This window comes from Littorina saxatilis, linkage group LG10 (assembly GCF_037325665.1).
Source record: "Littorina saxatilis isolate snail1 linkage group LG10, US_GU_Lsax_2.0, whole genome shotgun sequence".
Lineage (NCBI taxonomy): Eukaryota > Metazoa > Mollusca > Gastropoda > Littorinimorpha > Littorinidae > Littorina > Littorina saxatilis.
Window position 1 is genome coordinate 2,521,916 of NC_090254.1, and position 16,650 is coordinate 2,538,565.

The following is a 16,650-nucleotide window of genomic DNA, read 5'->3' on the forward strand; positions in this document are numbered from 1 at the left end:
CATTGCTTTGCCAGTCAGTGTGAATATCTGCTTACCTTTAAAAGCAATACGTTGCCATGTATCCATGATTATAAGGTTTACCCTGTCGACAGATGGAGTACGAATTGCAAGGCACGACTCTGCTGATCCTGGCTTGTAACCGAGGTCACCGCCAGGTGGCGCGCGTGTTGCTGGAGTTGGGTGCTGACGTCAACCACGGCGTGTCACCAAGCAGATATCCCCTCATGTCCACCCTCTTAAGGTAGCGAGCATTGCAGAGAGAGAGAGAGAGAGAGAGAGAGAGAGAGAGAGAGAGAGAGAGAGAGAGAGAGAGAGAGAGAGAGAGAGAGATAATAATGGTTTAAAGGTAGGCCTCATCTTACAAAACTAAATTGTCATTAATGTTAAACAAACGAGAACAAACAAACAACAATGTAGATCTTGGTTTAAATGCACAAGCAAGCTTTTGTGACATGTGTGTGTGTGTGTGTGTGTGTACGTGTGCCTCTGTGTGTATGTGTGTGTGTGTGTGTGTGTGTGTGTACGTCTGTGTGTGCGTGTTTGTGCGGTTGTGTGTGTGTGTGTGTGTGTGTGTGTGTGTGTGTGTGTGTGTGTGTGTGTGTGTGTGTGTGTGTGTGTGTGTGTGTGTGTGTGTGTGTGTGTGTGTGTGTGTGTGTGTGTGTGTGTGTGTGTGTGTGTGTGTGTGTGTGTGTGTGTGTGTGTGTGTGTGTGTGTGTGTGTGTGTGTGTGTGTGTGTGTGTGTGTGTGTGTGTGTGTGTGTGTGTGTGTGTGTGTGTGTGTTACAGTCCCAATAAAGATGAAGACATTGCCATGATGTTGCTGGAGAGAGGTGCCGACCCTTTCGGCCTTGACGAGAATCGTCACACACACATGCACTCAGCAGCCATGCGGAACCTTCCACGTGTCGTCAAGGCATTGGCTGATCGAGGAATCGACGTCAATGCTGTGGTCAGTGACTGTTTGTTCTCCCAGTGTGTATATTTGTGTGAAAACCTCTCCCTTCCAGCTTTAAATAATAGATTGAGCAGACATTTTGAGAATACTGTGGTACCAGACCGTGGAACTATTGGCCGCAGTTGGTTTTTGAGTCACTTGAGAAAAAGTGACTCTATGTAATCGGTCAGTGTTAGTCTGTCCGTAGACACCACCTTAACGTTGGACTTTTCTCGGAAACTATCAAAGCGATCGGGCTCATATTTTGTTTAGTCGTGACCTCCAATGACCTCTACACTTTAACGATGGTTTCGTTGACCTTTGACCTTTTTCAAGGTCACAGGTCAGCGTCAAAGGAAAAATTAGACATTTTATATCTTTGACAAAGTTCATCGGATGTGATTGAAACTTTGTAGGATTATTCTTTACATCAAAGTATTTACATCTGTAGCCTTTTACGAACGTTATCAGAAAAACAAGGGAGATAACTAGCCTTTTCTGTTCGGCAACACACAACTTAACGTTGGGCTTTTCTCGGAAACTATAAAAGTGACCGGGCTCAAATTTTATGTGAACGTTACTCCCAGTGACCTCTACACTTTGACGTCTGCTTTGGTGACCTTTGACCTTTTTCAAGGTCACAGGTATGTCTTGAAGGAAAAAATTGAAATATCATATCTCTGAAACTATTCATCGGATTTGATTCAAACTTTATAGGATTATTCTTTACATCAAATTATTTACATCTGTAGCTTTTTACAAACGTTATCGGAAACACAGGGGAGATAACTAGCCTTTCCTGTTCGTCAACACACAACTTAACGTTGGGCTTTTCTCGTAAACTATAAAAGTGACACAGCTCTAAGAGTAACAAATGTTAGTGTGTCTACTGTTAATATGATTGCTTCGAAAAAAAATTAATGATGCTAGTTTATGTGAATTAAGTTATTGATGGGGTTTGTTTATGTGAGATTAATGGGAGTATTTTTAATGCCAAGGTAAATATTTTGTTGCTCGATCCATGCAATCTCATTCTTCAGGTATGCATTGTGTTGTGAATAGCAATTTCTTCCTGTCCATCTGATGCCTCATATAATATTCAGAACTGCGAAAGTGACTCGATCGAGCGTTTGCTCTTCTTGTTTCATTATGAGAAAGCATTGGTTCATGTGAAATAAACGTATTCTTCACGGTAAGCGTTTATAACTGCAAAGCGACCGGCTATTTGTTGTCAGTTATATAATACAATGCATCTAAAATCGTATGCGAAAGTTTGCAACAGCTACAGCTACAGCTTCCTGGACGAATGGCATGGTCAGAAAAGAGTCAAAGATCTATGCCAATTGCAGGACGACTTCTGTGACACAGCGCTACACCTTGCCATCAGCAGACACTGCTACGACGTCATCGAGGTCTTGATGGCTGTCCCTGGCCTTGACCTTTCTATCAGAAACATCAACGAGTACCCCATGCTGCATCATGCCTGTTGTAGAGGAAATGCTCGGTAAATGCACGCTTTGTCCAACACTTATTTCATACTATGCTGTATTATGCCAAAGCTTAGACATTATTGTCGATTCTTCTCCCTCGTTTTTATATTTAGTCAAGTTTTGACTAAATATTTTAACATCGAGGGGGAATCGAAACGAGGGTCGTGGTGTATGTGCGTGTGTGTGTCTGTATGTGTGTGTGTGTGTGTGTGTGTGTGTGTGTGTGTGTGTGTGTGTGTGTGTGTGTGTGTGTAGAGCGATTCAGACTAAACTACTGGACCGATCTTTATGACATTTGACATGAGAGTTCCTGGGTATGAAATCCCTGAACGTTTTTTTCATTTTTTTGATAAAATGTCTTTGACGACGTCATATCCGGCTTTTCGTGAAAGTTGAGGCGGCACTGTCACGCCCTCATTTTTCAACCAAATTGGTTGAAATTTTGGTCAAGTAATCTTCGACGAAGCCCGGACTTCGGTATTGCATTTCAGCTTGGTGGCTTAAAAATTAATTGATGACTTTGGTCATTAAAAATCTGAAAATTGTAAAAAAAAATAAAAATTTATAAAACGATCCAAATTTACGTTTATCTTATTCTCCATCATCTGCTGATTCCAAAAACATATAAATATGTTATATTTGGATTAAAAACAAGCTCTGAAAATTAAATATATAAAAATTATTATCAAATTTTTTTTTCGAAATCAATTTAAAAACACTTTCATCTTATTCCTTGTTGGTTCCTGATTCCAAAAACATTATACGTTAATTGGATCTGTGATCCAAACATGGCTTTTGGTCAATCGAGATGGAAGTTTATTCCACAAGCCCGTAGGGCGAGTGGAATAAACTGCCATCGAGATTGACCAAAAGCCATGTTTGGATCACAGATCCAATTAACATATATATCTCGACATTCACTGGTCTTAGGGGTTTTGTTTTCAAAGAAGAAAGAAACTTGCTTGAACACGGACCACTTCTCCGAGCAAAATCAACAAACCTAATCACTCGCATTCCACCTCAAGGTCTCGGCCAACCAAGACTCAATATGGCATACTCGTAGCAAAGCCGCCGAATGGTACCGTAAACCAAGAATAGTGACGTAAGAGAATAGCATGTCGTCTTTTGATTTGGAACGTGACGTGTTTCAGAACTTCTTCTGGACAACTCGGATGGTCTTCTGCGAAGTGGTTGGCACGAGATTCTTTTTCTTCTTCGACAGTTCATCCTCCGATACTGTAGCAAAACCTTTAATCTTTTTTTCACTTTCGAGTATGCGGACGACTGAACTTGACCGCGAAAAAGTAGTCCTTTCGGAATCATTACGCCGAGTCTGAACATGAGGTCTGAACATTGTTTTTAGGCAGGACCTAGGTGAAAGCGAGGCTGTTCTTATCTCTGTGTACAGTCGAGAGAGAGAGAAATACATGTTGAGACATATAGATATGATATGTTTGGATTAAAAACACGCTCAGAAAGTTAAAACGAACAGAGGTACAGAAAAGCGTGCTATCCTTCTCAGCGCAACGAATACCCCGCTCTTCTTGTCAATTCCACGGGCACTGCCTTTGCCACGGGCGGTGGAGTGACGATGCTACGAGTATACGGTCTTGCTGCGTTGCGTTGCGTTCAGTTTCATTCTGTGAGTTCGACAGCTACTTGACTAAATATTGTATTTTCGCCTTACGCGACTTGTTACATTTAGTCAAGTTTTGACTAAATGTTTTAACATAGAGGGGGGAATCGAGACGAGGGTCGTGGTGTATGTGTGTGTGTGTGTGTGTGTAGAGCGATTCAGAGTAAACTACTGAACCGATCTGTATGAACTTTTTCATGAGAGTTCCTGGGTATGATATCCCCAGAATTTTTTTTTCGTTTTTTCGATAAATGTCTTTGATGACGTCATATCCGGCATTTTGTAAAAGTTGAGGCGGCACTGTCACACCCTCATTTTTTAATCAAATTGATTGAAATTTTGGCAATGCATTTTTCTACAAAGGCCGGACTTTGGTATCGCATTTCAGCTTGGAGGCTTAAAATTTGATTAATGACTTTGGTCATTAAAAATCTGAAAATTGTAATTAAAATTATTTTTTTATGAAACGATCCAAAATTACGTTTATCGTATTCATCATCATTTTCTGATTCAAAAAACATATAATTATGTTATATTCGGATTAAAAACAAGCTCTGAAAATTAAAAATATAAAAATTATGATTAAAACTAAATTTCCGAAATCGATTTAAAAACAATTTGATCTTATTCCTTGTCCGTTCCTGATTCCAAAAACATATAGATATGATATGTTTGGATTAAAAACACGTTCAGAGAGTTAAAAAGAATAGAGATATAGAAAAGCATGCTATCCTCCTCAACGAAACCGCTACCGCGCTTTTCTGTATTGTTAATTTCACTGCCTTTGCCACGAGCGGTGGACAGACGATGCTACAAGTGTACGGTCTTGCGGAAAAAATGCTTTGCGTTTCATTCTGTGAGTTCGACTGAGCTTGACTAAATGTTGTATTTTCGCCATACGCGACTTGTTACATTTAGTTCAGTTTTGACTAAAAACAAGCTCAGAAACTGAAAAAAGAATCAAGAAAAGTGCGCTTTTGTGCAAAACCCTTTACTCTACTGCGCTATACTGGCTTGTCACTTCAAGCGATGAGCAGGCCGCTACGTTTTTCACGTGAACCAGAGTGTGAGCGCTTTCAGACTCTGTCGTGGGGTATCAGCAAAGCATTGTCTTCTTAAAATGCAGTGCGTTCAGTATCATTCTGTGAGTTTGACACATTGACTAAATGTACTGAAAATCTACCCGAGGGAAAATAAAAATGCAAGCTATCCAAGACGAGGTGTGTAAGCTTTTAATCCCTTGACCACTAGCCACAACGTTTTATACCCAACCGCCTCCTGACTGCATCAGACGGCTTTTTTGTTTTGTTTGTTTGTTTGTTTGCTTAACGCCCAGTCCACTACGAAGGGTGGTGCTGCATTGACATTTAACGTGCGCCACACACAAGACAGAAGTCGCAGCACAGGCTTCATGTCACACCCAGTCACATTATTTTGACACCGGACCAACCAGTCCTAGCACTAACCCCATAATGCCAGACGCCAGGCGGAGCAGCCACTAGATTGCCAATTTTAAAGTCTTAGGTATGACCCGGCCTAGGTTCGAACCCACGACCTCCCGCTCACTGGGCGGACGCCTTACCACTAGGCCACCGTGTTGCGGTATCAGATGGCTTGTGCTGGCATCTGCTTAAATAGACATACATTAGTTTGTTCGAAAGTCACTCGCCTTGAACTCTACACGGTGAACTTTTACCCGATGGTGCTTGTTGGAGACGCTTTCACAAAGAATATTAACACGGCCGCTACGTGTAATCGTAGTGCTTCAGCGGCACATGTTGAATAGTTAACAAATGCCGAGATTTGTCAGCAGCACAGTACTCAAGATAACCAGATTGTCTTAGAACGACTTGCAATGAGCTGATTACGTGACTGTAAACATAACGACAGGGGCTTTGACAACCAGAGTTTTCCCCCTTGATTTGTTTTTCATTTTCCCAACATATTTTCTGTTTATGAGTTTGATTTTGTAATTGTTCGGTAAAACATGATAATTATGACAGTGTTGTTCTAGTTTAGCAAGTGTACATTTATTGTTTGAATGGCATTTCGTCACTTATATTAAACAAATCATGACGATGATTCTAATCAATACGTTTTTAGAAAGGCGACGAATTGTGTATGCAGATGAATTTATATTATTTTTGCAACCAAACTCTAAAAACTACAAAAATGTGCACCAGTAACCATGATATACGCTCTGGTAACCATGGAATACCCAGCGTATCCACCTCCTCTGCCAGCAGAGACAAAGAGGCAGGTCATGGGATACGATACGATACGATAAGATAAGATAAGATAAGATAAGATAAGTTAAGATAAGATAAGATACGATAAGATAAGATAAAATAAGATAAGGTAAGATAAGGTAAGATAAGGTAAGATAAGATAAGATAAGATAAGATAAGATAAGATAAGATAAGATGAGATGAGATAAGATAAGATAAGATAAGATAAGATAAGATGAGGTAAGATAAGATAAGATGAGATGAGATAAGATAAGATAAGATAAGATAAGATAAGATAAGATAAGATAAGATAAGATAAGATAAGATACGATAAGATAAGATATGATAAGATAAGATAAGATAAGATTAGATTACCATAATTAAATCTAATCCTTACGGTTCAGGGCCGTGGAGCTGATCCTTGACAAAGACAAGAGTCAGGCAAACGTGATTGCACGCAGATACACCCCTCTTCACGCCGCGGCTCACGACGATCACGACGACTGTGTGCGACTGATGGTCTTAAAGGTGAGTACACAACACCCTGACATGGGCACTTTCGGTCAGACTGTGTGCGACTCATCGTCTTAAAGGTACAGGTGAGTACAGACACACTGATGTGGACATTTTCGTTTAGACTGTGTCCGATTACTGGTCTTAAAGGTGAGTACTGCATGGCTTAACAGTAGGTAAAACAAGGCCTTATTAATAACTAATGTCTCACGCTTTCCTTCTTTGCCGCTACTAAAGCAAATGTGGGCAAGATTGTGTGTTACACGTTTCTGAGTATGACAAGAACGGAATCAAACTCGCAATCGTCCCTCCATAAGCCCAAAAATGCACACACGACTTTCATTTCTCCTGCTGTTATCGTTTCTTCTCTTTACAAATTCTCCAACGCTGAGAATACTGAAAACGGCATCCCAGACGACTGTACTGTTTCCATACACGAATTTAGCTGTCCTTGGAAAGTGGATCGCTCACGATGCCTGTTGGTTTAAATCTAGAAGGACAGAGTTGGGTACAGATAAGACAAAGATCCCGAAAAGAACAAACATTTTGCGCATGCAGACATAGAAAGACGTCATAAAGATGCGATGCTTCAAAAGATACAGACTGTGACAATGACTGTGGTGTCATTCACATATACCGAGACGTCATTCATTGTTGTTCGGTCACTTCCGTCAAAAAGTAGATCTCTCCACAATGGCTGCTCCTGTGTTTAGGTTTGTCAAGCGTGAGTACGCAAAACGTGTTTGTTCTCTCCTCTGTTGAAGCTGTGAGACATAAATGCTATTCCGACTTGGTCGTGTGACAGTTTTCTTCCACACTCGATCAGCTGATGTCTAACTCAGCCTGACGGTTTCGTTAGACAGTCAACGTAATCTCGTGTGCAAGAACACGTCTGTCACACGACTAAGTCGGAATAGCAGGTACTATCTGCTCTAAGTACAGCATGGTCTATACAGTAGGTAAACATGGCCTTATTATTAACTACTATCTGCTCAAAGTACAGCATAGTCTTAACAGTAGGTAAAACATGACCTTATTATTAACTACTATCTGCTCTACGTACAGTATGGTCTATGAATTGATTTTGTAAAAGCAACTGGTGGATTTTAAAGAAATTAATTCATCAAACATTTCTAACTGACCACAACAAGCAGTTTGGGTGTTGACTGTTGGTATGTGACCAAGTGGTGGGATGGACTTAACCCATGTCAAATCCGGGTCAAATCTGAGATGTTTTTTGGAGCAATGTTCAAGTTAGACAGTTTTCAGTACCTATACATCCCCTTTGATCCTACATATTCCTGATCTGAGCTGCCCCAGAGAAAACAGGTAGATAGATGACACAATAAACTGCGGATCAATCACATTCATGCGTGAATACTACGAGCTTTTGTGTCGGTCCGAGGGGAGCATATCATCTTCTGTTTTATCTGTATCGACCAAGGCCAAAAGGCCGAGGTTGATAAAGATATAACAGAAGTGCATATGCTTCTCGACGACAGACAAAAAAATACTGGTATGACAACAAACCACTGCAAACATTGTTTTTGTCATCATTTTGGGAGAGCAAACCCAGGTCCAAGTTCTTGAGCTGGGCGGAGTAGGTATGGCAGGAAGAGGGGAAGGGGGTAGCGGTGGGGGCAAGGTTTTGAGGGATATATTTGCGTGGTTATACATGTACTCTGAATAAAGACTAAAGGCTTCTTTTTATCGAAACGATTTGCTATCTCAGATTTATGTTTGTTGTGTGTTATCGTTTGTAGTTGTTGATGTTTTCTTTGTATTCTTTTCTTGTTTCGTTTCATGTTCGCTTTTTTTCTGAGGGCAATGGATGGGGGTGGTGTTGGCGCGAGTATTGGGTCGTGTTATCATCCCTGTGGTATTGTTATGTGTGTGTGACAGGGCGGAGCGAGTATTGGTCGTGTTATCATCCCTGTGGTATTGTTATGTGTGTGTGACAGGGCGGAGCGAGTATTGGTCATGTTATCATGCCTGTGGTATTGTTTTGTGTGTGTGATAGGGCGGAGCGAGTGTTGGTCATGTTATCATGCCTGTGGTATTGTTTTGTGTGTGTGACAGGGCGGAGCGAGTATTGGTCGTGTTATCATGCCTGTGGTATGATAGGGCGGAGCGAGTGTTGGTCGTGTTAACATGCCTGTGGTATTGTTTTGTGTGTGTGACAGGACGGAGCTAGTGTTGGTCGTGTTATCGTGCCTGGGGTATTGTTTTGTGTGTGTGACAGGGCGGAGCGAGTATTGATCGTGTTATCATGCCTGTGGTATTGTTTGTGTGTGAGTGACAGGGCGGAGCGAGAATTGGGTCGTGTTATCATCCCTGTGGTATTGTTATGTGTGTGTGATAGGGCGGAGCGAGTGTTGGTTGTTATCATGCCTGTGGTATTGTTCTGTGTGTGTGTGTGTGACAGGGCGGAGCGAATGTTGGTCGTGTTATCATGCCTGTGGTATTGTTTTGTGTGTGTGACAGGGCGGAGCTAGTATTTTTTTTTTTTTCTTTTTTCGTCTTTACACCTGTTCCTTGTCCCGTTGTGCTCTCACACCGCTCCGTCCCTGCACTCGCTGCTCCAACCACCTCTGAATTTCGTTCCGCTGCCAGACTTGTCGATTTTACAGACGCTCCAGGGGGGGATGTCGGGTCGCTGCGGTAGGCTACCCTCGGAAGATGACACTGCACTTCTGCTGAGTCACTTCGACGGTGTTCAGTAGTGGGTCTGTCCCGAGCTAACGGACGCAGCCCACTACCTACTATGCCCCCTACTAACGACATTGACTTTTAAGTCGCGGAGCCAGACAGAGTGGGGCGGAGCGAGTGTTGGTCGTGTTATCATGCCTGTGGCATTGTTTTGTGTGTGTGACAGGGCGGAGCGAGTATTGGTCGTGTTATCATCCTTGTGGTATTGTTTTGTGTGTGTGATAGGGCGGAGCGAGTGTTGGTCATGTTATCATGCCTGTGGTATTGTTTTGTGTGTGTGATAGGGCGGAGCGAGTGTTGGTCATGTTATCATGCCTGTGGTATTGTTTTGTGTGTGTGATAGGGCGGAGCGAGTATTGGTCGTGTTATCATCCCTGTGGTATTGTTTTGTGTGTGTGACAGGGCGGAGCGAGTGTTGGTCGTGTTATCATGCCTGTGGTATTGTTTTGTGTGTGTGACAGGGCGGAGCGAGTATTGGTCGTGTTATCATGCCTGTGGCATTGTTTTGTGTGTGTGACAGGGCGGAGCGAGTATTGGTCGTGTTATCATGCCTGTGATATTGTATTGTGTGTGTGACAGAGCGGAGCGAGTGTTGGTCGTGTTATCATGCCTGTGGCATTGTTGTGTGTGTGTGACAGGGCGGAGCGAGTGTTGGTCATGATACCATGCCTGTGGTATTGTATTATGTGTGTGACAGGGCGGAGCGAGTGTTTGTCGTGTTATCATCCCTGTGGTATTGTTTTGTGTGTGTGACAGGGCGGAGCGAGTGTTTGTCGTGTTATCATGTCTGTGGTATTGTTTTGTGTGTGTGACAGGGCGGAGCGAGTATTGGTCGTGTTATCATGCCTGTGGTATTGTTATGGGTGTGTGTAACAGGGCGGAGCGAGTGTTGGTCGTGTTATCATGCCTGTGGCATTGTTTTGTGTGTGTGACAGGGCGGAGCGAGTGTTGGTCATGATACCATGCCTGTGGTATTGTATTATGTGTGTGACAGGGCGGAGCGAGTGTTTGTCGTGCTATCATCCCTGTGGTATTGTTTTGTGTGTGTGACAGGGCGGAGCGAGTATTGGTCGTGTTATCATGCCTGTGATATTGTGTTCTGTGTGTGACAGGGCGGAGCGAGTGTTGGTCATGTTATCATGCCTGTTGTATTGTATTGTGTGTGTGACAGGGCGGAGCGAGTATTGGTCGTGTTATCATGCCGGTGACATTGTTTTCTGTGTGTGACAGGGCGGAGCGGATGTCAACCGAGGGAGGCACCCCCCGCTGATGCTGGCCTGTCTCCGCGGAATGTACCGCGCTGCTGAGGCCCTCATGGAGCTAGGTCTGATCGCAACTCTGTCTGTCAGTCTGTAATAATAATAATAATAAACATTCTTTTATAGCGCTGTTCACCGCCGAATGGCAGTCTCAAGGCGCTTTACATTAGACATTAAAATTTAACATTTTACATAAAAAGTTTTCTCGTAAGAAATAACATACAAAAACAATTCATAGACAACGACCACTTATAGTTATATAAAATAATCTAGAACATTTTTTTTTAAAAAGATGAAAAAACCCAAAACAAAACACGTAAGATAAGTAATAGCTAGACACATAGTTACACATAAAAAGTCTGACAATAAAACAGAACTCACATAAAAGCGTACAGATCTAAAACAGAACGAAGATGTAACATAGACTGTGGGGCAACAAATTAAACAACTAACAACTAGTCAACAAGCAAACTTATCATTCAGCACATTCACTCACAAGTCACATGCACGCATTACACCACAGCTTCAATGTCCTAATTACTTTGTTCATTTTAGTAAAAGGCAGATTTGTACAGGTGAGTCTTCAGTTTAATCTTAAATGATGGAAGTGAAGGAGACTGGCGGACCGCTAAGGGAAGTGAGTTCCAGAGTGTAGGGACTTGATATCTGAATGATCTTTGTCCAGCTGATTTTAGTTTAGCTCTAGGGACTGTGAGGAGCAGCTGGGATGAGGACCTCAGGGACCTAGTTGGAGAGTACTTTGTCAGTTTTGATGACAAGTAAGGCGGAGGGAGGGTGCCATGAAAGTAGTTGAAAGCGAGAGTGCCCAGCTTGTACTGTATTCTCTGTTGCACTGGAAGCCAGTGGAGATGATTCAGCAGTGGCGTAGCATGATCCCTGCGCTTCTTTCTGAGGATTACCTTAGCTGCACTGTTCTGAACTCATTGAATGCGAGATAGCTGATCAGATGAAATGCCAGCCAAGAGAGAATTGCAGTAGTCAATGCGAGGTGTAACACGTGCACAGACGAGCTTTGTGGCAGCCTTCTTGGTCAAAAAACGCCTGATCTTGGCTACTCTGCGAATCTCCAGGTAGGATGTACTGCAAATGTGACTCACTTGTCTGCTCACGGTAAGTTGTGAATCAAGATATACCCCAAGATTTTTAACGTAAGGCTTAAAGACTATTTCATGATACCCTTCCCTCAGACAAGCCCCAGGAGCTCCACTACACTGGGAGCGGGTACCACCTTCCAGGGCCTCAGTCTTATCGTCGTTCAGTTTCAGTTTGTTGCACAGCATCCAATCTTTTACTTTCTCTACACACTGCTCAAGCTTGTCTGTGAGAATACTGTCTTTTTTTGGTATTTCAGAACCTCTGAGCTGCGTATCGTCAGCAAACTTGTGGTAATCACAGCTTTGTTCTTTCATGATGCTTGACATTGGTTGAGTGTATAGACTAAATAAAACAGGCCCCTGTCTGTCTGTCTCTCCTTGTGGAACACAGTACTGAAGGAGCGCAGGCTTCGATTTCCTGCTGTCAATGACAACTGACTGGAATCTATCTTCCATGTACGAATCGAACCATTTCAATGCAGTTGCAGTGATTCCAAAAGTATCCTCTAATCTTTTCAGCAGAATCTTGTGGTCAATTGTATCGAAAGCAGCTGAAAAATCCAGTAAGGAAAGGACTGACACTTTACCGTTGTCTGCATCATCAAGCAAATCTGTCTGTCTGTCTGTCTGTCTGTCTGCCTGTCTGTCTGTCTACATGGCATGTACCGCTCTGCCGATGCCCTCATGGAGCTAGGTCTTGTGCTGTCTGGTCACAATCTCTTCAATGAATCTGCCTGTCTGTCTGTCTGTCTGTCTGCCTGCCTGTCTGTCTGTCTGTCTGTCTGTCTGTCTGTCTGTCTGTCTGTCTGTCTGCCTGTCTGTCTGCCTGTCTGTCTGTCTGTCTGTCTGTCTGCCTGTCTGTCTGTCTCTGTATGATCCCTTGCAATGCAGCCTCTCCCTCCGTGTTTTAATAGAGGAACCCTCAGAGAGTGGTGATCGTTTTGTGAGTGATGGATATAGCTGTGTGTTTCCAACTCCCTGGACTGTCGATGGGAACTTGGGATCTTTAACGTTTGCGACGGGTTGGAACCACCTTGTCCGCTTTGTGAACCGAGATCAGTTTCTGGTTCTCGCTCTGTGTCCTCGCTTAAGCTCCAATGTCTTTTTAGTTCTAGGATTTACGACGAACTCGCGATTGCCCGGACCTCTCTGACCGTGTCTGTCTGTCTGGCCACCTGTCTGTTCGGCTGTCCCTCCATGCGGCTTCTCTCAACTTTCATCCAACAGACCGCACAACAATTACTTTCATTTGTGACCCTCCACCACGGAATGAGTCGCATGTCACCTTTGCATGATTTACATATTTTTACATTTTTCTATAGAGGTTTTTATGCTCTATCCAATGGTGAAAACCGTTTTAGAAAAGAGCGAAAACTTGAGTTATAAGCCTGTGACTATGGTGACCCTCACACTCCCCGTTAAGCCCAGCGCAGAACCGCGCGAGGTGACATGCGACTCATTCCGTGGTGGAGGGTCACATTTATGAACTATGTTTGTAATGAATGACGTACATTGGTGTTTGTAATAACGTCATTATTGATATTGGTAACGCATGTCAGTATTAGTGTTTTGAGTGAATGTCAGCGGTGCTGTCTGTGTCCTTCCTGGTCCAACAGGAGCAGATATCCAGGCTCGGGACGACCACGGCCAAACACCTTTACATGAAGCTATGGGCGGGCGCAGAATTGAAGACCGCTTTGTAAGTTTATACACAGTGAGACATTTGGTTCATACATAAACACACACACAAACACACAGACACGTACACAAACACACGCACACACGTACACAAACACACACACACACACACTCACACACACACACAAACACTAACACACACACACACACACACGCACACACACACACACACACACACACACACACATACGTACACATACGCACGCGCGCACGCACACACGCACGCACACACGTTAACGAGAAGTCAACGTTTACATTAAGTATGAATAATACTGTGTCTGGCAACGTTCAAAATGTGTTGACCTATCTTACAGTAATGACTTTGCTGTGCGGGCGTAAAACTTAAATCTCACAAAGAGTTTTATGGCTGACATGTTTCGTCATCTTTCGTCATCAGTAAGCAACCTGAGCTCTTTGTGCATGGCACATATCATCAAGCGTTAAACAGACTGACAACCTCGTGTGTAACAGGGCCCCCAGAGTGACCAGGAGATACAGGTGCGTGTGGCTCTGGCCTGTCTGCTGGTCAGTAACGGGGCCTACGTGGACGTTGAAGACTCGGAGGGTCGAACCCCTCTGACCTACGGTGACCCCGTCCTTAGAGAGGGCGTGGAGTCTTTTATCAGGAAAAAGTAAGTTTGGAGCTCTCCGGTCTGTTTATGTCTGTCAGTTACCTTGGTGCATAACATTAAGCAGGTCAGCTGCAATCAGTCCTGGTTGGTCACATTAGTCACATGATGCACGACAATGGCAAAATGTGAGGCGGATCTGTGGTGACAACATTCTCAATCTGGATCTGGATCTGGATTTGATGAATTGCAGGGGCGAATTTTGGCCATCGTCGCAACTGTCAAATTAGTCCAACATTATTTGATTCAGTCCAGTTGCATTATGACTTAACAACTTCAAACTAGTTTTATGCAAATAGAGATCCATGCGTACATGCTAGCAAGACAGCGTTGTTTCGGGTTGGCCAGGACGCAGTCTTGGTAAAGATGTGTTTGTTCTGTGCTTATGTTTAAGCCAACAGATTGTCTGCATGTTTCTGAATGTTTCTGTATGTTTCTGAATGTTTCTGTATGTTTCTGAATGTTTCTGAATGTTTCTGTATGTTTCTGAATGTTTCTGTATGTTTCTGAATGTTTCTGAATGATTTTGTATCGCGTTACGCGATCTGGTTTTCTTCTTGCTGTTGGAAGGAGCTATTGGTTGCATTCTAACCCCACGTGTGACATTCGTATCATGTTCACCTTCCTCAGTCCCGAGCTCGTCAGACGCCAAAGTGGAGGAACGCTAGGATTTTAGGTGACACTGTGGGTGATTTGAGCGAGCCTTCACCAGGACTGACAACCATATCTACATTCACGTCTATATGCTATGGCCAGCTGAAAGACGACCTGAAGGGGGTGGGGCTTCCCTGTGGAGTGTGCGCTGCCCCCAAGTCTGACGTCACGCTGCTGCCATGTCAACATTCGTGTGTGTGCAGCACGTGCAGTGCCAAGGTCACCCGGTGTCCTCTGGGACGGAAAGGTCAAGGACAGGATTTCCAGCCACTCTCGGCTCAGACTACTACACAATCAACACCACTATAATTGTTACAGGAGTAAATGACTATAAGTAAAACCTCAAGGGATATCACTGTCACTTGAATTGGTTTCCAAATTACATTCTTCAGAAGAACGTGTGCGATCTTTACATGCTGTCAAATCGACCTTTACTTGTTCGTTCCTGGACCTTTGTTTCTATACTCAAGGTTTCATAGCTATACGAATTGTCCGTGTACCTCTGTTCTCTGCTCAAATTTTCACACAACATGTTATACACATTTGTCCATGTACATCTGTTATGCGCTCAAGTTTTCTCACAACATGTTATACAAATGTGTTCATGTGCATCTGTTATGTGCTCAAGTTTTCACACAACATGTCATACACATTTGTCTGTGTACCTCTGTTCTCTGCTCAAGTTTTCACAGTACATAACTTAACACCTATTGTGTATACAATTACTGAGGTATGATGTCTAATACACAATAGGTATATACTACCTACATTCAACCGTAGCTCTTTCTATTTTTTTTATTCATAAATCGCATACGACCACGCGCGTACATACTCTCTCTCTCTCTCTCTCTCTCTCTCTCTCTCTCTCTCTCTCTCTCTCTGCCTTGTTCTATTTACCGAAGGAACATTCTTTCAACGCTGACGTCATTCCCTTTTTACGTCATTCATTTTGTCATATAATCATTCATTGGCTTGGGATTTCCCCCAACAAGCGGCCGAAACATTCGATCAAGCAGAGTTCTTGTTACTAATTGTTTGTATGTGCACTTTAATGACCGTTGGGTCGATATATTTGTGACTGTAACGTATTGTTTTGTCAATAATAAACGTTCCAACAATCTACCTTTCTTGTTTTTTGATTCAGTTTTCACGGTATAAATGTACGTATTTGCATACAGTTGGTAGATATTTTGTTTCACAAAAGGATTGTTTACTAAGTCCTATTTATGTCATGTAAAGTAATCAATAACTGAAGTTGATTAGCCAATTAGATTTTTTATTTATACAGTTTTGAGTTGTTTCAAGGGCTTAGCACAGCGTAACGCAGAGTTATAATGTTAATTATTAAACCCTGACACGCTTGTGTGATCATGTTCACTGTGACAGTGATAATTAAACAGAAACCAAATGATTACTCTGTGTGTGTGTGTGTGTGTGTGTGTGTGTGTGTGTGTGTGTGTGTGTTTGTGTATGTGTTAATATGTGTGTGTGTGTGTGTGTGTGTGTTGGTATATAAGTGTGTGTTTTGTGTGTGTGTGTTTTCTTTGTGAGTGTGTGTGTGCGCTACATGCGTGGGTATGTGTGGGTATGTGTGTGTGTGCGTGTGTGGGTGTGTGTGTGGGTGCTAGTGTTTGTGTATGTGTTAATATGTGTGTGTGGGTGTGTGTGTGTGTGTGTGTGTGTTGGTATATAAGTGTGTGTTTTGTTTGTGTGTGTGTTTGTGTGTGTGCGCGTGCATGTGTGTGTATGTAAAGCTTTCCCCAACATAATAATAATGAATGGCATT

The 16,650-nt window shown here is 42.9% G+C and overlaps 1 protein-coding gene across 1 annotated transcript in view; it reads left to right on the forward strand.

Moving 5' to 3' along the window:
* The window catches only part of LOC138977941 (E3 ubiquitin-protein ligase MIB2-like), a 35,146-nt gene extending 18,879 nt beyond the window's left edge, over positions 1-16,267 (forward strand). The window contains exons 10-17 of the mRNA XM_070350548.1: positions 93-241; positions 786-948; positions 2,283-2,437; positions 6,692-6,815; positions 10,740-10,833; positions 13,500-13,582; positions 14,053-14,213; positions 14,841-16,267. Of these exons, the coding sequence (XP_070206649.1) occupies positions 93-241; positions 786-948; positions 2,283-2,437; positions 6,692-6,815; positions 10,740-10,833; positions 13,500-13,582; positions 14,053-14,213; positions 14,841-14,886 (975 nt within the window). The 3' untranslated portion in view covers positions 14,887-16,267. The remainder of the gene's footprint in view (positions 1-92; positions 242-785; positions 949-2,282; positions 2,438-6,691; positions 6,816-10,739; positions 10,834-13,499; positions 13,583-14,052; positions 14,214-14,840) is intronic.
* The last annotated feature ends 383 nt before the right edge of the window (positions 16,268-16,650 follow it).